Source organism: Phasianus colchicus, chromosome 3 (assembly GCF_987193195.1).
Source record: "Phasianus colchicus chromosome 3, bPhaCol1.hap1.1, whole genome shotgun sequence".
Classification (NCBI taxonomy): domain Eukaryota; kingdom Metazoa; phylum Chordata; class Aves; order Galliformes; family Phasianidae; genus Phasianus; species Phasianus colchicus.
This window is the reverse complement of record NC_143438.1, coordinates 86,981,155-87,005,033: the sequence shown is the minus strand read 5'-3', so window position 1 is coordinate 87,005,033 and position 23,879 is coordinate 86,981,155. Positions and strand designations below refer to the sequence as shown.

General features: G+C 34.7%; 1 protein-coding gene across 9 annotated transcripts in view; it reads right to left on the bottom strand.

Moving 5' to 3' along the window:
• Positions 1 to 23,879, bottom strand: part of PHF20L1 (PHD finger protein 20 like 1) — a 49,334-nt gene that overhangs the window by 6,000 nt on the left and 19,455 nt on the right. For 4 of the 9 annotated variants that reach the window (XM_090138019.1, XM_090138020.1, XM_090138021.1 and 1 more), the window contains 11 exons: positions 21,189 to 21,271; positions 17,437 to 17,689; positions 15,217 to 15,402; positions 14,803 to 15,009; positions 8,914 to 8,970; positions 7,193 to 7,297; positions 6,560 to 6,724; positions 5,306 to 5,487; positions 3,311 to 3,410; positions 1,254 to 1,449; positions 476 to 845 (listed from right to left, as the gene is read on the bottom strand). In XM_090138019.1, coding sequence (XP_089994145.1) covers positions 476 to 845; positions 1,254 to 1,449; positions 3,311 to 3,410; positions 5,306 to 5,487; positions 6,560 to 6,724; positions 7,193 to 7,297; positions 8,914 to 8,970; positions 14,803 to 15,009; positions 15,217 to 15,402; positions 17,437 to 17,689; positions 21,189 to 21,271 — 1,904 coding nt within the window. Of the gene's footprint in view, positions 1 to 475; positions 846 to 1,253; positions 1,450 to 2,301; positions 2,389 to 3,310; positions 3,411 to 5,305; positions 5,488 to 6,559; positions 6,725 to 7,192; positions 7,298 to 8,913; positions 8,971 to 9,166; positions 9,386 to 14,802; positions 15,010 to 15,216; positions 15,403 to 17,436; positions 17,690 to 21,188; positions 21,272 to 23,879 lie in introns of all 9 variants that reach the window. The other 5 variants (XM_090138016.1, XM_090138014.1, XM_090138015.1 and 2 more) reach the window with 3 other exon arrangements.

Sequence of the window (23,879 nt, the reverse complement as noted above, 5' to 3'; positions counted from 1 at the left end):
AACTCAAAAGAAGTTGCACACAACTTTTAAATTGGCATAATTACCTGTGGACTTCTAGCTAATATCACTATTGAAAGGAGAGTACAGTATGATAATAAACACTAATGCAAATCTCAGTTAAACATTAAAACACAAATAGAAAATAGAATTGAGAGAAAAAAGCTTGCTCTGTTTTCCTCAGCTCTCAGAGAACACTTAAGTTCTGTTTTTTTTTTCCTTTTGTAACATTGGAAAAGAACAAATATAAACAGTTTTAGCACAGGCAATACTTGAAACATTTTGCACTTCACCAATACATCTACTTTGCTGAAATAATTTCAGCAATCCTACTTTGATCCTACTGATTGGTGCTGTTAGAGTATCTTGAGTATGTTGAGTTCTAACAAACATTTCTGAATACTTACGTACTTGATTTTTATCAGATTAAATATATTTGCCTAATTAAGAAACTTCCCAGATGAAAGATGGTACTTACCTGCTCATTCATGCCATCATCTTTAAAAGAATATTGTAAACAGTTTTTGTTCTCTGAACAAAATTCCTGGTCTTCCTCAAAACTACTTGTATCTTCATCATCTGAGCTCATAGGGTCAGCGACTGCTTTGCAATCTTGACCAAAACTCTGTGGCTTTTGGTAACTGTGCTCGCTCGTGATATACGTTTCTTCCATTTTCTGGGGTAAACTAGGTGGTTCTTTATGGTTTTGACTATGATACGTCCTTTCAGTTGGATTAACAGCATGTGGAAAAGTCACTATCTTTTTCTCAACCCCAAGAGTTATTTGTTCTTGTTCTTTTCGCTTTCCTGAATAAGCCCAGAGATGAAGGTCTGGGTGATGTTTATTTCTACAACAAAGATGAGAAAAATGTTATACAGAAGTTCCTCTTACAGTGCTGTACTACTATAAATCCACTTCTGCTAGATAACAGCTAAGATAAGTGCCATTATCAAACAGAAGAGAGCACTGCTACGTCACTTATCAATTCAGAATAAATCCACACTGCCCCATTAGCACCAAGTCAGCTATTTAAAAAAAAAAAAAAATCAAGCAACAGCAAAAAAGAAAAACATACCACAAATTATAAACCAACTCTGCTGAAGAAGATGAAGGTACATGTTGCACTGGAACTATTTAAACTATAAGAAACAACTTCAACATGATAAAATAACATGTATGGAAATGGTAGCTTCTGCTACTTGAATGTATTTTAAAAGATCACAATAAATCCTGATAAACTTGGACTGATACTTACTTTAATATCCCAATCTTCAACTGTAGTCCATGCAGTATTTCTGTTACACCATATACATCTGCCAGTAGGTGATGTGTTGACACAATTTTTTTGGCATTAAGATGAGAGTAGTTTTCTTTCAAAAATGATAACCCACACATGTGTCCATTGTTTAGCCAGTCCTTATCGTAAAGATATTTGGCACTCCACCTCTGACCTGGAGTAAGCAATTCACAAGTTTAGGACATCTAAAGCCGCCACAGAAGTGCATTTAAAACTAAAGTGCTAAAATTATTTGTTTTATCTCCTAAATGTCTCCTAATATCCATGACAGAATGATTCAAGACCTTATTATTTTACTGATTATCTAAAATTTAATTTTCTAGGATTTAAAGGGAACACTTATTACTTTACTTTCAAAGCAAAGCTGAATACTCACTCTCTCTAAATGGCACTTGGAAATAAAAAATCTAATTACCTTTGTGATTAAAGTACAAGTGTACGTCAATATAACTGCAAAAAAAAAACTTTTTAAAAAACTGGCACTTCAAGTTTCATTTTACGAAAGCTGCAGAAGTTAAAAAGTAATTACTGATGTAAGTGTTGGAGAGTGGATTTTATATGTCCAAAACATCTAGGTTATTTGGGAAAAACTAATAAATATTTTGCTTCAACAATGTATTCAATATCTAGTTATAAGAAGCCAGAAGGTGGCTTCATGAAAACAGAAAACTCAAAAATGTGACAGAATTCTTACACTCTTCTTCGAGAGGTGTTTAGCCAAACACTGCTAGACAAGATAACAATATAAGCAGCCTCTAGGTATCCCATGCTACAATATCATCTACAATTTTAACCCAACAGGCATTAATGAGTACTTAGCTAATGCTTCTAAGGTAACTTAATTATAAAAAAAAAGCAAGAGCAATATATAACGCTAATCATTTTTGTTTACAGTGAGGAACCCAGACAAACAAACTGACTAAGATTGCAATATCTTACACTCAATTTCATATCACACTATCATCATATACATAACAAAGAACGGGTTGATGGAAGCCCTTCATACCTTTCAGGAGAATACCCTGTCTATCTCCTTTCTGCCCATTATCCCAATACACTTTAAAATACTGACATTGTGAATGACCTTTTTCTCCTGACATAGAAAGAAAAGAAGTAATGGTTAGGAAGGGAGAGAAGATAAAATTTAGGGACACAGTCTCCGTATAGCAGGGGATAACGAAGTACCTAATACAGTGCAGGGAAAGAACACAAAACAAATTAGTTGTTATAAATAAGAAAAGGTTTGACTGCTCAGAGTACACCACATAAGGAACTACGAGACATGACTTTATATTATCAACCGACACACAGTTTTGGGCAAATGGAAAAAGTCACATCCTTCCAGCTCTGATTTCTAAATATTCTTCTCAAGAAGAGCTAATGAAAACTGTTACTTAACACTTCTGCAAATGGGCTTCAGATACCCTGTTGGATAAATCACTAGAGGACATTTGTAACAATTGTTAGGAGAAATATTAAAAACTTTAAGATGCATTTTGCATGCTAACGTTTAACATGAGTGCCAGATTTCTGCATACATATTACATATTCAACTTATTTACACAATTCCAGGCAAACACAAACATTATGAATTCCTAATATTAAACAACAGCCATAGCATATATAAGTGAACTGTGGTAATGAGTCCTTTTCTCTAAAAAAGATATTTAAACAAATAGATCCGATTCCAAGCATATGCAAAGCAAATTTTTGAACAAGAAAGTTTCATTTGCAAAGTCTTTTCAGAGTACAATGAAATTAAGACGACCTAAAGGTTTGAAGGAATTCAGTTCAAAAAACAAAGCTATGGTAACTTAAGTCATGAGGAAGATTTAGCAAGTTTAACAAGACATTACTGAAAGAAAAGTAAGTCTCTGCTTACAGTAAGACTTAGAAGACCTAACCTCAAAGAAGTGAAACAAACAAAACGGACAAAGCTTTAACAATTCAAGCAATGTATAACACTTCTGCTTAGAAATCCCAAGCAGCTGCAGATAAAGGTGGTTTATTCATACCTGGTGGATCTCTGCAGATATAACAGATGTACTGCTCTGGAATGCTGTCCTCCAACAATCCCATGCATACACTGTGCTGCCAACACAAGCATTCTTCGCACTGACATAAAAAAAAAGCAAAAACTAAAACTAAGCAGATTTAAAAATCAGAAACTATTACTTGTATCATCAAAATTCAGTGAATAACAGTTTAACTTAAATAGCACGCTTGAGTACAATAATTATATTTGGGTCATCTGCGTTTGGGTAGGCAAAGACATAAAGCTAAAAGATAGCTTTAGTTTTCTCACCCACAAATTCCAAACTGGAGAAAAAAAATGAAGACGCAATATTTAATAGTATTTTATTACAACACTCAACATTTAGCACCTAGATATTTAGTAGTGTAACATAAGACAGAAAAGTATATTACAATAAAGTAGAAAGATAATGTAATACATTACAGCATAACAGTGAAAAGTAGAAAACTCTTCAGTTTAATTATTTATATTTACAAAGCATCTCTGCAGTGCGCTAGAAAGATGTGTTTTTAATATCGCGCCAATGGAAAATCTAAAAGAAAAAGAAAATGAAGAGAAAATGAAAGAGGAGAAATAAGAGAATAGGAGAGCAAAATAGAAGTGGTAAGACATGAAGGCTTAGAAACAGCAAACTGGTTGCTCTCAATGACACAAAGTATGGAAAGGAGACAAGTGGGCAACATTAGGCTGTCACTGGATATAAAAAATGGGCAGGAAACTATCACTTTTAGGTCTATTTCCTTTTTTTAGGTCAGTGTTTTGATTGATTTCTAAATATCTGCTGTTTTACTGTTGAAATTCACTCCTTTGCTGACATGTATGTTGAGCATCAGCATATTCAAAACACCTTTCCTCTTGACATACCATTATGGTTACAAATTCCTCTCCTCTCTCCAAAAATTTCTACGTTGATCCATTTTTTCCTGTGTTACTATCACCACTGCTGAACTGTTGCTCAATTCCTCCATCATACCACTGCATTTTAGTATGCATTTCCAGGGACAGTCTGTGTACCTCTTTTTTCAGAACTTCTTTTAATTTCCAAAGACTCACTTGCAAGTCCATTAACAGGACAAGCACTCTTGCTTCCTTCAGATCTCAATTAAAAGCTCAGTATTTTTCAATAGAAACAATACCACATTGATAGTGGAATACATACCTTTCCCTTAAGTGAAAAAAATACAAGAAATTCATGAATTTCTTAAAGCTACTGATAACCAAGTTCTTCCTCACTTTTCATTGCATCTGATCTAATCACTCTATTACAAATTCCTTGAGTCACAGACTTTGAATTATTCATTACTAGATGGAAAAAGCAACCCTTCATTGTAATACAAATGCATATGAAGCAGTAGTTGCAACCTGTCAACGGCTGGATGCCACGCAGACACCACACACTCTTTAAATGATAGTTGTTCCATTTTTATACTAAGGCTTACAATCTTAGTAGTTTCTAAAATGAGCAAGTAGTTTCTTGTTTGAGAATTACTGTTTTAAAGATGAAGCATAAACTTTGCAACACAAAGATGCTGATATTAACATCTGTATGGCACAGATCTTATACAGAGATTCATTCATCTTGTATACAGTTGCAGTGAATTTAGTGAGCAGAGTTGAGGTGTCTGTAGCAGGTATTGTCAAACATAAGGACTAAACCAGAAGTGTTGGTATAACTACAATGGTCTGTAGACAGAGAGAATGATTTGTGTGCGGAAAAGCACTTTTTCTCCAACTATAAGGAAAAAAGTTCACTCTTCCTTACAAACCTGTTCTGTATATTAAATGGTTAGAAGAAACCGATCCACAAGAAAATGTTCTGCATAAGCTGGAGAATCACATCAAGCATAAAATATTTTATCATTACTGATCACTTCTATTTACAGCTCTCAATGTAAATTCAGTCTCCAACACCTTAGAAGGGAATCTTCAAAAGCGCAAAATTTATGTGGAAAGTACACCCCCCTAATTCCTTTACCTGAATCATAAAGCCATTTTCTTCATCCAGTTCACAAATGCATCTAACAATTTCATTGAGAGCATCATCTTCATCCTGAGACTCTTCAAAGTTAGTTGAATCAAAATCCTGATTGTATTCATCACCACTAAGTAACAAACTCTCTGTAGAGGAATCATCCAGAAACTCCATATCTGAAAGGTCTAGTAAAAAATCGTGAGATTGTGTGTAAAGAAACTCAATACTTAAAAAAAAAACCAAAACAAAACAATTTTTCTGTCACTTGGAAGTCTTAACTTGCACATATCAAAAAAATATCACTGAAATGTACTGCTGGTACATTAAGATTTTTTGACTATCTCCCTCAGATGCTTTTAATGTAATGTCATACACAAGTACAATGTAGAACAGCTTGAGGAGTCTAAACACTTTTTGTTCATAGAACCATAAAATGGCCTGGGTTGAAAAGGACCACAATGGTCATCTAGTTTCAACCCCCTTGCAGGGTGTCACCCTTGCTATGTGCAGGGTCGCCAACCACCAGACCAGGCTGCCCAGAGCCACATCCAGCCTGGCCTTGAATGCCTCCAGGGATGGGGCATCCACAACCACCTTGGGCAACCTGTTCCAGTGCCTCACCACCCTCTGAGTGAAAAACTTCCTCCTAATATCTAAACTAAACCTCTCCTGTCTCAGTTTAAAACCATTTCCCCTTGTCCTATCACTACCCACCCTCGTAAACAGCTGTTCCACCTCCTGTTCATATGCTCCCTTCAAGTACTGGAAGGCCACAATGAGGTCTCCCCAGAGCCTTCTTTTCTCCAACAGAAACAATCCCAGTTTCCTCAACCTTTCCTTAAAGGAGAGGTGCTCCAGTCCTCTGATCATCTTAGTGGCCCTCCTCTGGACCCGCTCCAAGAGCTTCATGTCCTTCCTGTACTGGGTTCCCAGCCTGGATGCAGTACTCCAGATGGGGCCTTACCAGAGCTGAGTAGAGGGAGACAATCACCTCCCTCTCCCTGCTGGCCACGCCTTTTTTAAAGCAGCCCAGAACATAGTTGGCCTTCCAGGCTGGAAGCACACTGCTGGATCACGTCCAGCTTCTCATCCACCAGGACCCCCAAGGCCTTCTTCGCAGGGCTGCTTCAACTACTTAAATCAAAGTCAGTTGCAACTTATACCTACGTTAAGAATCTATATGAAACATTTTCTTTAAAATTATATTTCCTAAGCAACTAAACCTACAAATTGAAATTTCTGGCCCAGTTAACTTACTTTCTCCACTAAGGTCAACAGACAAGATAGCTCTTGGATACTGGTATGATGTATTCTTCTCTGAGAACATGCTGCGCAAAGTCAGAGAGCTTCCTGAGGACCGCGTCAGTGGAGAAGAGCACCTGTCTAAGAATTCAACGGAACTATCTTCATAATCTGAATAATCTGAAAAATTAACAAGATTAAGTTAATGTTACAAAAAGTAAAATTGGTGAGAAGTCAAAAAAAAAAAAAGTGTTTGAAAAAAATTAAGTGGAGAAATAAAAAACACTGACATTGAGATATTAGGAACGATTAAGCTGTAAGCATGAAGTAGCAAATACCCATCGTTACAATTTTTCCAGAAATTTCCAGTAAGAGACACAATGAAGTTCAGTAGCTAAGTATTAAAAAAAAAACAACACATTTAATACTCTCCCCATATCTATCAGCCTCAGAATGTATAGAGAAATACTTTTTCATACAACATTTTATCACTGTATGGGTAAGAAAGAACTTGCACAGTATCTTCTTTCTGTCCTGAAGTTCATCCTTTATTTATATTTTCATTGTTGAGAAACAAATTTTAATACCTAATGTCAGAAAATCACCAAATGGTTTGGCTCACCTTCAAAAATTGCATATTTATCTTACCATGTTGTTTAGATTTCTTCTTCTTTTTCTTCTTCTTTTTCTGTTTTGATTTATGATCTTTTTCTTTTTTCTCTTTTTTCTCCTTTTCCTTTTCTTTCTTTTTACCTGAAAGAAAATTTTATCATTTTAAAACAACACCACTCTAAACTGCTTATTTTTTTTAGCTCATCATTTTAATTTCAAACTATTCCGGTGACATAAGCAATGTTAAGTAGTTTATAGCAGCTATTTAATTTGTGGTTTACTAGAAAAAAGCCTTCAACAGTGCAAAATCCCAAACAAAAAGATGTGATAATAACACATTTCACACTTACAGAAAGTTTAAAGGATTTAAAGGCAATTTCTTTATCACATAATTGTTCATGCTGTCAGCACTTTCAAGCAACATCTTCATGAAAAAATAATTCTGACTAAAATGTATGGTGCATCTTTTGCTTTGCAGTTCACTTATAAGCAGCACTGTTGATATATGCATAAGAACAAGTACTTCAGCTTAGAGAAATTCTATTTATTAGTTCTCCCAGACAAAATATATCTCGCAGCATGGTCACTCCATGGTCATTTTTTTAAGTAATCAACAGCAAGCTAAGGAAACTGAATTGTTACAGAAAGGAAATCATTAATGCCAATGTTTAAGGATTATTTCTTGTGTATATATATATATATAGAGAGAGAGAGAGAGAGAGAGAGAGAGAGAGAGAGAGAGAGAGAGAGAGAGAGAGAGAGAGTCTTAGTATCTTCTTGTGCTGTTCAGAAGCATAACTCTTTACTCATGGAAAAAAACAGGCCAATTCATATATGAATTCTCATTCCATCTACAACTGTAATATTTAGGCTGGGGAAAACCAAAGGCCTCTTACTTCACAAATTAGCCTCTTACTTCACAAATTACCAAATGTTTTGTTACTAACACTGAAACTCGTCCTTTTTCTCCCCGTTCTCATCGGCCACCACACCAAAATAAATGCTGTACCACTGTAGCATCCTGAAAAGAGTATAGTGGAGGGCCATTAAGATGGTAAAGGGCCTAGAGAAACTCTCTTACAAGGAAAGGCTGAGTGACCTGGGTCTGTTTCGCCTTAAGAAAAGAAGACAGAGGGGATCTGACCCACCATGGGAGTCAAAGGGACGAGGCCAGACTTTTCAGCAGTGCGTGGCAACAGGGCAAGGGGAAACGGCGACATACTGGAGCATAGGAAATTCTGCACAAAAGCACGTAAGAGCTTCTTCACAGTGAGAGTGTCAGAGCTCTGGAACAGGCTGCCCAGCCAGGCTGTGGATTATCCTTGTCTGGTGATACTCAAGACCCGCCTTGACATCTACCTGTGAAATCTGGTCTAGGGAGCCTGCTTTGCATGGGGGTTGGACTCAACGATCTCCAGAGGTCCCTTCCAGCCCCTACAATTCTGTGATCACTAATTAAACTGGAAAAAAACAACCAAAAAATCCACCACAACAACCTAACAACCAAACCCACCCACCTTTGGCTTTGGCCTCTCACAGGCACTACACAAATCCTTCTTTTGAGAACATTACTTTTCTTAGTTATTCCTTTACTATCAACTTGTCATATACATTTAAAAAAGTTTTTAAGATCCTGAACTAAGGAAATACAGCTGGACCCTGGAGATATTTTACAATCCTATATCTGTACTTTAGAGGCATCAAGTAAATGTTAGAGACTAGTACCCTTTTTCCAAAAATATCATTGCTCTACATACCGTATGTTGTGGAACTCTTCTCTTCCAGTTTTCCTTTTCTTTCCACTCTCACTGCTCCTGAAAATTTAAGAATGTGAGATTTAAGTGCAATGTCTATCTAATGACCCCACTTTCTTGTAAAAACCATTAGAATGCAAAAATATCTATTGGTATATAACATAATACGTACAAGCAATACAACGATGATTTTAATGTCAATTTACAGTTAATTTTATTCTCTAAAGCACTGGAAACAAAAAGCATTGTAGTTTACCAACTTCTGAATGCTTGTCCTTCTCAATCACGTTCTTTAATATTTTCTCCTTCAGACTCTCAAAACATTTCTCCTTTATGGGCACAGAGTACTGTACCTCTGTCCCTTCAGAGCTCACTGATGTGGAAGACCTCTTTTTTTTACTATTCCCTTTTGGTAACTTTAGACTATTGGTTAAAGGCAATTCCAGATGTAAGGCATGTACATGAGGCGAGGGTGCTGAAAACAAGAAGACAGATTTACTAGGCATTCAGTAAGGATTGCAGCCAGATCACTGGCTGAGTAAGATCACTGAAACATCAAATACTGGTAATAACATAATCACACTTCATATATAATTACTGCACATGAATGCCTAGATCTTAGTTTTACATACAAAACAATACATGCCACAAGTTTCTTTTCTATTTTGGAATTTGCATTCATTTCTAAATTATGTTTCTGCTTAAAGCCTATTTTTGCTTCCACTTTAAGCCTTTTTGTTTCCTTTTCATTCCACTGTAATGGAAATCAATGCCAACAGTAAAAGTGCTGATACTGTTAACATCATTCAAGTTATCTCATTCCACTACGTGAACAGAGAACAGTTCTCATACATAATTTTCAGTGCTATGTATTTATATTTCAGTTTACTGTGTTTTCTTTGATCCATATTTGAATTACATGCAAGTTACCGTGTTAATTTGTCACAGAACTCAAACATTTACCAACAATTATTTTGCACTATTCAGTAAAGCTTGCTACACTTAGAAATTTCTCTACCCTTGATATAAAAGAGGAAATAACTTAGCATAATTAATACCTAAAATTACATTTTTATTGCTGATATTTATACTCCAATAGGACAATGTAATTCTCAAATAAAAACAGAAAGAAGCTGGTAAAGAAAAATTGATATTGTTATAAGCTCTGTGTTCCTATGTTCACTGCTATTGTGGAAGCTGTTTAACCACAATTATGAAAGCCTAATCTTGATCAGCTCCCCTTCACAATAAAAAATAAAAAGCCTGAAGGAGATTTGCAAGAAGTCAAGATATGGAAAAATATAAAGCTGATTTGGAATAGGGAATGTTAAAATAACTTATTAAATTCATCAGTCATAACTCTGGAGAAAAGGCACTAACAGCTTGTTGCTGGCTCTGTAGGGCCGCTTTCCAGGCTTGGACGGAGCAACCAATTCTATTATGATGCAATACACATTTTACATGAAACTTAGTCCAGCTCCTACACAGCCTTCTCTGGAAAGCAGTCAAAAAGCTAGTGTGAGAAAGATGCAGGAGCTGCTTCATTTATCACACCACGCAGCATTCTCAAGTGCCAGATGTCCCCAGCTGTACAATGCAAGACTTCACAATACTATGCAATCAAGCAAGCAGTCAAATGCAACTGCTCAATTGCATGAGACCTTCTAATTCATGAGCTGTCCATTCTTAAGCCCTTCCAGTAGCTTGAGTCATACATCACACATAAGAACCTAATCCTATTGACTTTGGTGAACCATCTAAGCTTTGCCTTCCACTATTTCAAGGAGAACTAGCTCACTGGGATACTTATTAACACTTTAACATGAAACACTGTCTCAAGTATTCCTTTCTTTGGTTTCCTTGTTAACATTTGTCTCTGTTATAGAACAAACTGTTTTGCCACCTGCCACCCAGTGAACATATTTTAGCACCTCAGTAAAACAGTGGCTCTTCTCCATATCCTGATGCTATGTCTTGTCTCGTTTCTAATGAGAACATAAAAGAATCACCCAAATGCACCTAATTTGGTTTGCTATTTTGATGAAAATTTCACTTATTCTCTCTTTAAACAATGACTAGAATAATTCAGTTTCTGTCTGTACATTTAGAAGAATTTAGTATTTCACTTTCACTATTCAAAAGGAATCCTGATCTGAAACAGTCAAACACATTCCAAGTTTGCTAATCACAACACAAACTTTAGTATCTCAAATTTCAGGACAAGTATGTTTAATAAAAGTAGGCAAGTAATACTTAGATAACTCTTTGAGGGAACATTTACTGGGGGCAGAAAACTGCTATGGACACACAAACACCCATCTCAATGACAGAGCTCTCTAAACTGCCTTTGTAAAGTTACCCAAAAAGAGAAATCACTGTTATGCCTGCACATACTGCTATATTCTTGTCACTATTCATACAAACTAATACTCTTTTTTTTTTACTTACACTAACATAATTCGACCGATACTTACTGTAATATTACAGAATCAAAACATTATAGATCAAAAATCCATAGTTCTCAAATCTTAAATGAAAAGTTAAATGTTAGAAATCAGTTTTCAACTGTGTAATTATTATACCTTACAAATAACTACAAAATTAGACAAAGATGACAAGGGCAAGTAACAAAAGCAAAAGGGCAAATACGCATTTAAAAAATATGCCCATTATAGAGATATTACAATATTAATGTTGTTTTTTTAAATTCCCATTTTATTCCTACTCAGGAGTCTACCCAACCACTTCCCACACAGTGAAGTGTGGGAAGTCTGCAATTAAAAGCAGAGAAAGATATTTCAAGATTGGACTTGCCAAACTGATGATTATGTCATTGCTCTATTACCACAAAATCTATTTTGTGTTTCTAGCACAAAAAAAGACTGAGTTCACACTAAAAACAATGCAAATCATGGCTATTTACAGTTTCCCTTCCAACATGTAGTTGGAACTAGTACTACTTTTCCGGAGCTGGCATGGTTCAGGGGCACAAGCCTCACTAGCATGAGAATTGGCAGACAACAGAATGCTGTGCTACAAACACATTTATTATTTCGTGGCACTGCTTTTCTCAGTTCAGCAAATTAAATTATATAATGTTCAAATTATTTATTTTGTTGCGTGATATCCTTTTCCAGAGCTTTTGATGTTTCAACTTTCCTAGCAACACAAATATAAACATTTAAGTGTAACAATCAGTATAATTTGGGGTTCAATCAGCATAATTCATGGTTTTACTTCAAGTACTAGTAATATTAGTTTACTTGCAAGCAATATTTTCCTTTGAAATTTAAACTCCAGACTGCTCGCTCAAATGTTATTTACTCAGTGTGTAACATCAGTCAACACAGTACTCAATTTAACAATTAAATAGAAGCATACCAGTGTCTACTGAAGTACGTAGAATTTCCAAGTAGACTACAGAGTGAAGGAACTGATCACAGTGCTTTTGTGTTGCCTTTACAGAACAAGAGGTCCATTTTGTGCAGTGATTTAGTGAATGAATCTGTGATAATACTAACAGTTTTCATTTATGCTTCAATACTTCAGCACACCTCATTCCTTGTCTTTGAAGGATACCGTTTAGCATTTTTTTAAATAGAGAAGTGATTAAAATGCAGGATTTTTGATGAGGTAAATTTATTTTTTCAATTTGCTCAACAGGTGGCCCCATCAGAATTCTAAACTTCGCAACCTACATCTCTAGGTCTAATATAAAGTACCTCTTGACCTCAGAAGTACCTCAGAAGGGAGAGTGATCATAATAGGTTATTTCAGCCTAAATACTTACCTCCATAATTTCTGAAACCATAGTTAATTGCTTCATTGATTACAAAGAAAGCATATTCAACTTAAACATACTTAGTTAACTTCACACTATCACAGAAATCTAGATCACTAAGTCAGTCCAGACTAATTCAGTAAAATCTAACAGTAAAAACACCAATAAAAGGATATGGATTTAATGCACTTCAGATTTTAAAAAGTAAAAAAATCCAGAATAGTCTGGACATATCAAAAGTTTTTGAATCACAAATAAAATGTTATTTCTCTTCCTAGACGCAGCTGCAGCCAGGACTAAGACCCAGCTGGATGAATCAAGATGTGCAAGGATAGTTATGGATGCAGAAGAAAGAGTTTACTCAGATGTCAAGCCAGTCCCATTATAGAAGCAGGCAACAAAGAAAATGCCCATCAGTATTACCAGTTAAATTTTAAACGATTCACCAAACATAGAAAAAAATAGCTAGAAAAAAAAAGTCCCTGTTAACCAAAATGAGTTCTAATAAAAGAAAATAAATGACAGCAACTAGAAGTTGTTAATTTCTATTATGATACAGTTCCCTGAGTGGCCAATTATACACCTTCCCAAATCAATTCTACTGGCCAAAGACATGAAATAAAAAGACATTTGCAGAACTAACTTTTCCAGTAATCCATGATTCTATTACTATAAAACATATCAAAAGTAAGCTGAGATTGTCAAATGGTTTGACTTGATAGATTAAGTAGTAGTTTTAAAATTTTAAAATATTATTATAAATATTTAAAATATTTATAATAATCAAATAATAATTTTATTATAAATCTCCATAGCCTTCATTTTGATAAATTATTTTAAGAGATTAATAGATACGTATTTTTTTTTCTTTTGGGGTAGAGAGAAAGAGAGAGGGGAAGAGAGGAGAGAGGGAGATAAACGATGTTTAAAGTCATCTAATTTAACCTACACAATATTGATCCAAGAATCCTACTCAGTCTTTTCTGCACCACATTGAAGTAGCAATGGTGAAATTCAATAAAGCAATCAATCACCTCTTACACAGAGTCAATGGGAGCGTGTGCAGGCAGGCAACCAAGAAGGCCACTCTCACACACTAAATAATTTCACTGACCTAGAATACTGCAGCTACACAGGCAGCTCGGTGCAAACTCAATCATTTTTCTTCTGAATAGGTCTATTTTCAGAATGGCATAATTACATACTTTATGGTAACAGTAACTGTCCCTTGTTATCAAGCACATTTATCAAAGAACTTCCCAATAAGTGTATAATTAATAATTTTACTTTTCTTCTCCTACTTTATTGAATCATTTTCCTATTAAAGTCAATTAAAAAAATGGTATGATACTCCTACACATGTAGGAGCCCTAGTCATGAAAAATAAAAGGACATAAGGACATCTAGCATATACTAGATTAACAAGAATTATTTTTTTTTTTTAGGATCTGCACATCATAATGCGACCTCTTCTCCAAATCTAATTGCTTCTATCCAAATTATTCACTTAAATAACAGAAGCCAGTAAACTATTAAGAAGTGAGATAGATATAACCTCAAGTTCCTGTACTGGGCTCTATGCTTGTGCTATGAAGGTGAATCAAATCCATATAAACTTCAGAGGATTTCAGCAATATTTTCAAATAACATCTCCTAGCAGAAAAATGACAAAATTTGTACTGCAAACAGAAGTAAAGATGGAAGAATGCTGACTGTCTCTGAAAACTCTACTAAATTTAAAGCTAAAGCTACAAGATAAATGAGTATGTCTAGCTTTAGTACATATTAGTATGTTAGTAAATGCTATGATTTTCTTTAAAAACAAGTTTTAACAATAGAAAATATTTTTGAAGGCAATACTGCATCTTACATTCCACACTCTCTATACAATTAAATCAGTTCTGTCGTAAGGCATGTTAGAAAAAGCGCTAATACAGCTTGAAGCTAGCAGAAGGCAAAGAATATCCAGATGGATGGACCACTTGAAAAGATGTAGGTTTGCAAGCCTGCAGAAAGCAAAAAGCTTATCTCCTCTTTTCATGTGACTGACTACATGCATGTTTTAATCCTACAACTGTAAGCCTAACTGGTTGTATGCTGGATCTCTTTACCTGACGCTGTTGTAGCTACTCTTCCATCAGTTACTGGTTTGGAAGAAAGATATGTAATCATCTGAATATCTTCCTTGTCTTTACTGGGATATTCATTACGGAAAGTGGATTCTGTGGACAGTGGTGCTGTGACTTCCGAACTACGGCTTAAATCAAGAGGGAGACAGGGTCCACGCTTCTCAAGTGACATATGAGCAACATCGGGTACTACATAAAAGAAAGAATGTCATATTAAAAAAAGATACAAAGGCCCAACAAATAACAGCTTGGGTTGCAGTGTTACATAACAAGGGAACAGCATTCAGCTTTAGCTACAGTAAATCAAAATGTCCCATTAGATGAAAACCACAAAAGATCTCATTTTTATGATTCAATCTCTCTTGGGCAGTTCTTTATTAGATTAAGATACATTACCCTCCAATTTTGATGACTGTTGATTTTGAGCACTGATGGAGAACACTTTTCCATCAGTAACTGAAGAGGGAGAAGAAACTTTTTCTACAGAATCATCAGGCAACGAGCAAGTGGCTAAACGCTGTGATCTTCTTCTCCGTTGGCTATGTTTGTAGGATCTAGGGGAATTCAGTGGCTGTGATGGACCTAAAAAGAGATCTTTCAATGTTCATGAAGCAGAGAGAGATATGATAATCTTACCGCAGTATTTTAGAGATCTAAAGATGGGAAGTGCTTTAAATAGCTCTTATCTGCAGAGCTGGTAATCACAGCAGGACCAGTAAAGTTATTAGAAACTGTGACTACCAGAAAGGAAAAGTTACGTTCAAGACATAATTCTGCTTTTTGCTTATTATACGTTAATAGGGCATCTAATTCTCCACTGATAAAAGACTATTTTTTTTTAGAGCAAACAGTGTATTTATCAGAAGCAACCCTCCCCCACCCCACAGAAAACATAAGAGTAGGTCATTTATAATGGAACGCAGCAACAGGACTGTACAGTTAACAGAACAAATGACCATAATTAAAGATCTAAAAAGTCACTGACAGTAGTAACATACATATTAATTAAATAAGAAAAAGCAGTGGTTCATTTTAGATCTCTTCTCCTGACATGATATCAATACCCCAACTACACTTAAAATGTCTACTACCAATGCATCGTGTAGCAAAAAGACTCAAGAACATCTCACTTAAACAAAATCAAAAGTGGGGTGATTGATATAGGATAACACAGGCCTGATTCATTAAAAACAAAGACAACACTCCACTAAACCTTTCTGTTTCTGTACAGTTCCACACACATTTGCCTTGGAAAAATTCATTTAAGTCATTACACTGTAAATCACTGTTCTTTCTCTTTATGAACTTTCAGAGTAAAAGGTTCACAAGCTTAAAAGCAGAAATCTAACAGACAAAGAGTAAAAATTTCCACTAGATGTGGTAAATACTTGGAACCCAAAGATTAAAACACAAAGTTAGCAAGATCTAAGCTATTAATTAACAAACTTGTAAATTAGCTATTTTTTAAGCATACTGCTACAGAAAGTCTAACTTACAGTAAAATGAAAAACTCCTCAAAGAAAACTACTTACCATCTTGGGGTGGGGAGGGAAGACACTACTACAAACATTTTTAGGGGGCAACTAGGGCAACAATTTAAATCAACGCTTCCCGAATAAATAAAGATGGCTGAACTTACACACCTCCCTCTCCCATTCCTTTAAAAATATCAGTGAGAAAGGATTAGAAAAAACTTATCTTGAAAGAAAAAATATCAAGTGAAAGTTAAGGAGAACTTACAATGCAGGTGTATTCTTCCACCCTTAAATAACTATTCTAGAAGTGAAGCAAACTTAGCTTTTGACTTAATGTAGCCAATACTTGTTTAATCTCTTGGCCTAATCATCTAGTGTTCTCAAGCAACAAACAGCCTTTTTTTTAAACAAGGTCAGACCCTAAGAAGGAAAAAAAATATCTAACAAATTTTCAAAACAAATCACAAAAATATTCCAGTATCTACAAAAATAAATAATATATTCAAGAAGGCATGGTAAAACTTCCCCTTCTCCTGATGACCAATATTTTGGTACTTTCCAAATCAGTTATACACATTAACAGGCTGAACTCCTGATATACTTTATGGGACAGTGAAGACTGATTTATGCATTTCCCCACTACAAATCTTGAACGTAACTTCTCTTTCGCATGATATCTATGGGAACACCACATTAAGGTGAAAAATGTCACGGCCAACAGGTGTACCATCTGAAGTCTGCTGAAGACAGAATTTCCCAGAGAATGAAAGATCCACAACCCAAGTGTATGTTTTTTATTTTTAATGAATCAGGCCCCTTCAGAAGAGAGGTTTGACTTATTTTGTATCACTCCTGAAACTAATGTAAAGATTTAAGCTAGCGAGGAAGTCAACCATTAAAAGCCACGACTCAAACAAATGTATTACTTATGGTAGAGTAATTCATATGTCTTACTATGTGACTTAACTTTTTAAAAGTACTAAGCTACCCCTACTTCTCCCACTTGGGCTTTATTTTTTGTTGTTATTGTTTTAAAAGCAGATTCATTTTTAAATGCAATATTCATTTACAACCAAAAAATTATTTTCTGTATATCTCTTATAATTAATTACGATATGTTCTTTAAAATGTCTGTGCTCACTAGTTTTATTTATCACAGAAGAAGGAAGCTGAGAGACCAGCGTCAAATCCTCGACTTGTATTAATTCTGGGCAAAGTGGTGATTTAGGGGGCTTTATACACCCAGAAGAATCTCCAGATTCTTGTTTGCATTTCTTGCTGCGAGCCTTTCCTGAAGACAAAGTTGAGGATAACAGTGCAGGTTTCTGAGTGTTGGCAGAACTGCTAATATCAGCTTCATTTTTTTTCTGAATTTGTGGTTTAGGTGAAATCTCCTGAATAAATAATAAAAAATTGATACTTTTATTTCAGTTTCTTCACTGTAGTTCGTGTATTCTATTTTGAACTTTTTAAAGCAATGTTAGTATTCAAATACATTTTAAGCAATATTACTTTCAGTACAAACGAAAAAAGACTTTAAATGCATCACATTAAATTCTTTTTTTTTTTTTAAAGGAGCACTATCAATTATTTTCAGTATTCAGAACACTTTTATTTCTATTTGAAATAGCCACAAAAAGCCTCAAAACAAAACTATTTACCTCTATTCCCAATTAAAAATCCACCAAATCATTTTTGCTTGTCTTTTCCATCTTCAGCACACCAGGATCATCAAATGCTGTATCAAAGCATAACTTGGAGAATGCTTGTTACTGCACATACAGACACTCATCTATGATGGTAGCAGCAAATTTTTAACGGTTACTTGAGAAAGCTTTGTTTAACTTAAATTTCATTTTTAGAAAAGAACCTGAAAAAAAATCAATAATGCTCCTTTGCAGAATGTCTGAAAACAATAAAAAGTTTCCAAACTGAACACACTCTCACACAACCCCTTCAAGTGCTGGGAGTCTGGATTTCACCACGTTATATGCTTGTGCAAACACATGAAGAAATCATAACTGCTAGCACCAAAGGGTTAAATAGATTGCTTACTGTGGGATGAAAGAAATGCACAGATAGAGTTAAAACAGTTTATGAAGAAAAAACAGTATATGATGCAGCTTTCTAATAACATCAATTTTCAACCTTAACACACACACAAAGGTATTATTTTTTGGCATTCACACGCGTTAGCAGATTTAGCATCTTAAGATTTTTAGCAGGAAGAAAGTTCTTTCTGCTTTACTGAATAAACTGTGCATGTGTTACAACTGGCCCAATATTGACAAATTACAATATCTGAACATAGTTTCTTAAATCTGTCCCATCTTGTTCCAGTTACAACAATCTGCATGGCATCATCGAGTAAAAGCATAATTATGAAAGTAGAAAGATACTTCTAGAACTTTTGCATCACTTTATCCAAGCTAAAGAGAGATGTCACACTCCTGAATATCGAGGTTGATTTTTTTAATAAATAACAATTTTATTTTCCACTGGAACATGGAGAATTCCAGTGGAAATAAATGTATGTGCACATTCTATGCATGTAAAAGGGCACCCCTGAATGCTACATGAATAACTTGCTGGAATTACCACGTAAAGATCCAGTGCAAAGCATCCCACACAGAAGATAACAGTTCTATCTTGAATAATACCATAATACACATGTATTAAGTGCAGTTTATTCATTTAAATAAAAAAATTGCATGAGCTGAAGAATATACCTATGCTGGTTATGAGAGGTATTACCAGAAATTAATTAGAGTCATAACTTGTAAATAAACAATTTTATTGTTCATCTTCACAGATGTGAAAGACATTACTACAGCATCCATTATTTTCAAATTACAAAGTTATTTAAACAAGATTAAAAAATTAAATTAATATTTTGATAAGGTGCTTAACCTTTTAACAGGACAAATTAACATTAAAAACCTTAATGAATTAATGTTATTCATCTAAGCATGTCTTGGTCAAAAGGAAATATAACATGTCACCCTAATACAGTTAAATAAACTACTGTATCTGCAACTAATTGTCTGAGGTTTTGGGCTTAAGACAACTGTAAACTAAAAATATATAGATATAAATATAAATAAAATATACTTCAACAAAGTAAGATTCCAGCTATCAGCCTGAATACTTCTACCATGTTCAGTGTTACAGTATTAAAAAAAAACCTACAAGATATTTGATCCATTCCGTTTTATAGCAGTAGCAGACAAAACACCTCTAATTAAGGAGTGTCAGCTTTGCCATCCAAAAACCTTTTGGGGAGGTTTATAAATTGGCCATTTTAATTTGAATTTGGGCAGTATCTTAGCAAAAAAAGCATTAAGCTCCGATTTCCCTCCCTTCGATCATTTAAAAGTTTGTCAGGTTTCTCGTTTTAGTTAGAAGGGAAAGAATAATGACAATTTGGGATTTTTGATGCCTCTTTAAAAGAGCTTAAACAGTATTTCCCCAAAAAGAATTTTTTCAGACCATTAACATGTAAACAGTGAAAGAGACATCTTTTTTCCCTTTTATCAATAAAACAAAAACAGTCATGTTACCATGTCAAAGAAGATTATTTTTTTTGTAAATATGCATTGTAGTTTATACTGTTGCATACACAGTTTATGTAAACCACAAAGTTCCACTCATATTGTGGAATTTCTGCATGGTAAGATTTACATTGTAATGCTTCTTCTGAAAACCACATGCTGTAAGCCATTTCACAGTTTTTTGCACATTGAAAATATCACACACAGTAGCAAAAAAAATCATAGCATCTTTAATATGCAAAAATTTGAGAAATGGAATGTCAGGTCAATACACTGTAAACCTTTATGCAAAATATCAATCAATGCATTGACACTGTAGTAGCTTATACAGCCATTACAGCGACAGCATTAAAAACAGAAAATCATGTGCCATTGACCAAACTCGCATCCAAAGCAGTATCAATGGAAAAAAAAACACAAAACATAGCATTGCAATTATGTATCAGCTCTAAGGAACCAGTACAACCAAAATATCAAGTAAAGGTTTGGGCAGGGCAGAATGTGCCAGAGCTTAAGAACAGAAGTGCTCTTCCAGGAAGTGTGGGCAGCAAAGCTATTCTCAAATATTCCTTCTAAAGAATGAAAATGAATACAAAAAAGTTGTATTAAAACTACATTAAGGCTCTGATTTAAACGATTTGGGAAGCAAAGATCTCCTGAATCAATACTACCATTCATCCTTAGCTTGTTTTTACCATGTTTAGGCATTCAACCCTTTTAATATGCAAGAAAATGCACAAGTCAGAGTCAAGCAATGCCTAAATAGAATGGAAAAAGCCAAAAATAAAAAGGCAGCTTACAGGTCCTGCAACTATGCAGGCCTAAAAATCAGACCCTTAATATTATTTAAAAGTTTCTTTTTTGTATTTATTAAAATACACACCCTTGCAAAATGTATGGCTCATTGAGCAGTTCATAAAACACAAACAAGCCTACAACAACAAATTCTTACAATATAAAATAAACTTCTCATGAGAAGTTCTACTTGATGTCAAAAACCCTGCTTCAAATTAAATTTGTGTAAGGGCCTTCTTCTAAGCCAGTCATGGTTCCAGTTGAAAACTGGACCTTGGGATGCTAGTCTCCTAGCATTTCCTGCATGGAGACTTCATTTCTTTCTTTCATTTCTCTGCAACAAAAATCTCATTACTAGAATTCAAGGTAACGCTGCATTTTGAGACAACTAAATTCCATATTTCTGGCTCTGCCAGACATGTAAACATAAGGTAAGTTTTCAGTTCCCTATTATATCTGAAGGGGCAAATTTTATGTTGTAGGTACCATCTCCATGGCACACTTCAGTGGGAACCTTGCAAAAGAATCAAACGCTACCATTTCATACCTGCTCCAGGACTGGAGCTGTTTCTTTGTTGCCTTCCTTTTTTTCAGCACCATCTGCAACAACAGCTTTGGATGCCAATAAACCTTAGGAGAAAGATTGCAGAGATTTTAGTTAGAACCTTGCAGTAACAGTTTGTGGAAAACAGAGCAAAATTATGAGTCAAGAATTATATTCTGCTTGTATCAACAACATAATTCTCTCTGAAACAGCTCAACACAGAGCTAAACACTTTCTACTAGAAGCAAGCAGCAAAGGGACACTCCCACAGTGTTGACCTCTCCAAGAGGTACTTCTCTGGCACTTCCATTAACAAGCTGAGAAGCAAGCAATCAATTGTAAAATAATGCCTCACCATCCATTTAAAACCCAAGTGCTCAGACTTCAAACCTATGTTACTTAAAGCATAAATTATAAAAATTATAAAAATTGAATTATAAAAATAATTTATGATTCTCCTATATCTCTCTCCTTATCAATACTTAAGGATTTCATCAAAATTTTATTACATCTTCTTAACTCTAATAAATGTATAAGAACCTTTTTTTAGATAAAATAGAACAAGAGAATCAGTTTCAAAATGAACTCTCAGCTGCAGAGTTCCCAAATGACCATAATGAAAACAAGTAAGTCAGACTATGATGCTCCATTCACAGAACAAAAACTGTAAAAGTGAAGGTAACATATGTGAGAAAAATTCTTAGAAATATGTCTGATTGTTGATTTAGAATATAGCAGTAGCTGTAGTTCTTCTTTATGAGGTAACTGCAATTATGTAAATATGAGAAGAACCTAGGTATGCATAAGACTGGACTTAAGACACTTTGGACTGGATGATCTTGTAGGTCTTTTCCAACCTTAGTGGTTTGGTGATAAAGTAGAAATGATAAAACCTAAAAAAAAAAACACCCACAAATAAATAGAATTTGTTATTATAATCCCTAGGATCATCATCAATATTGTGATTGGAAAGTTTAAGTTCTCATACTTGAGCTGAAAGATCCAGAGAAAATTCCTACTGCGTTCCATGAACAAAAAACAAACAGATATGCTCAAAAATAATTGACAGTATACAATGGCAAAGAAATTATATATTAGTGAAGCCACAACTTTCAGGAAACATTAGGGCACTGAAGCATGAAATGCTCAGTAGTTTCTCTGGTCATGTGAAGTGTTTTGGTTTTTTTTTCCTGTGTTCCATAAGAATACTAGGCACTTTTGGCATTTATATTTGATTAAGATATGCTTCCAATACCAGTAAGTGAGATTTTAATTCTGTATTAGTCTTCATAAAAAATTAAATTTCATGAAATTCAATAAACCTCATTTAAACCAAATTACAGAATTAGAAGTGTTCTTTATATTGATAACTGTTAACCTAGAATGCAAAGCATGAAGCAATCTTCGAAAGTAAGTGGAATAGAATTTAAAATAATGAACAGTGATCTGAATTTCAATGAAAATTATTTGTAAAAAGAAAACAAAACAAAACCAGAAAACCCTAACATCTGAGTTCACTTTTTATTTCTAGCTAGATGCTCAGTACCCAGCAAGTAAAGCCATGGAACTAACTTAAACTGTCAGACCTGTGCTATGAGTAAATATCCTTTCTTACTTCATTCTTCCCAACACCATTAGGCATCCTTCTAACCAATCACCATGACTATACAAAGACAACTCCACCAACTTCTAGAGCAAGAAAACTATACAGATTCAACATCTCTGATCAGTGACAATGCATACAACAAAAGTAGTACAGGTTGGCATAGTGAAATTGAAGAGTTTTGCTCTACAGATTTACTGCTGATGTTTTTTTATGTATCAATTCAGTAGCAGGACACATGGAAGCAAGCAATCCAACAGAAGCAAAATCAGAAAAAGAACACTAATACACGCTTAGCAGAAGATATTCTTCACTTCTGGGAAACGTAACTTCCCCCAGCAGTGGAAGAGAAAGCATAGAGAGCAACTTTGTTTTGTTAAATGGTGAACAAAGAATACCAGACACAGCCCTAGTGGCAGACGAGAACTTTCTGCAACAAACACTGATTATGGAATTTCAGTTCAGAAGAGTCCCCTTCAAACAACTGTCTACAACCAAATCACTCGCTCTGTTTTGTCAGTGCAGTTGCAAGCCACTGCATAAATCAAAGTTTTCTTAACAGCTACATTATTTTATGATTCTTTTGTAGCCATTTTTTTGGATATACAGAAGTCTAACCCTTGACCTTCCTTCAAATCAGAAACTAAAGGCAGACAAATGACAACATACAGGCAAAAGAAATAAGCATGTAGGGAAAAGAACATTTGATCACATTTTCAAAAAGCTCTGTTGTATTCAGAAATATAAAAAACAATTGTGTGAGCTGCAGAAGTGCTAATTAGAGAACATTCACAAAGAGTAACTACAAAGCATGACAAATTTCATCTTGTAATTAAAGAATTAATTCACTTCCACTGAACAGTAACATCCTCAACTAAAAGAGCATGGTTTCATGGAGACAAACAAAAACTGGTTTTTCGAACAGTAATAAAGTCACTGTCAGCAACATCATGCGTTCCAGTTATTTAGTTCAGACTGTATGAATCCATTCCACTCCCATTTTTCTCATAATGTTCCCTCAGAAAGAAAAATCCACTGGCACTGAAAAATATCATTTCTAGAGATACTGATTTTTCAGTGTGCTTTGCTAT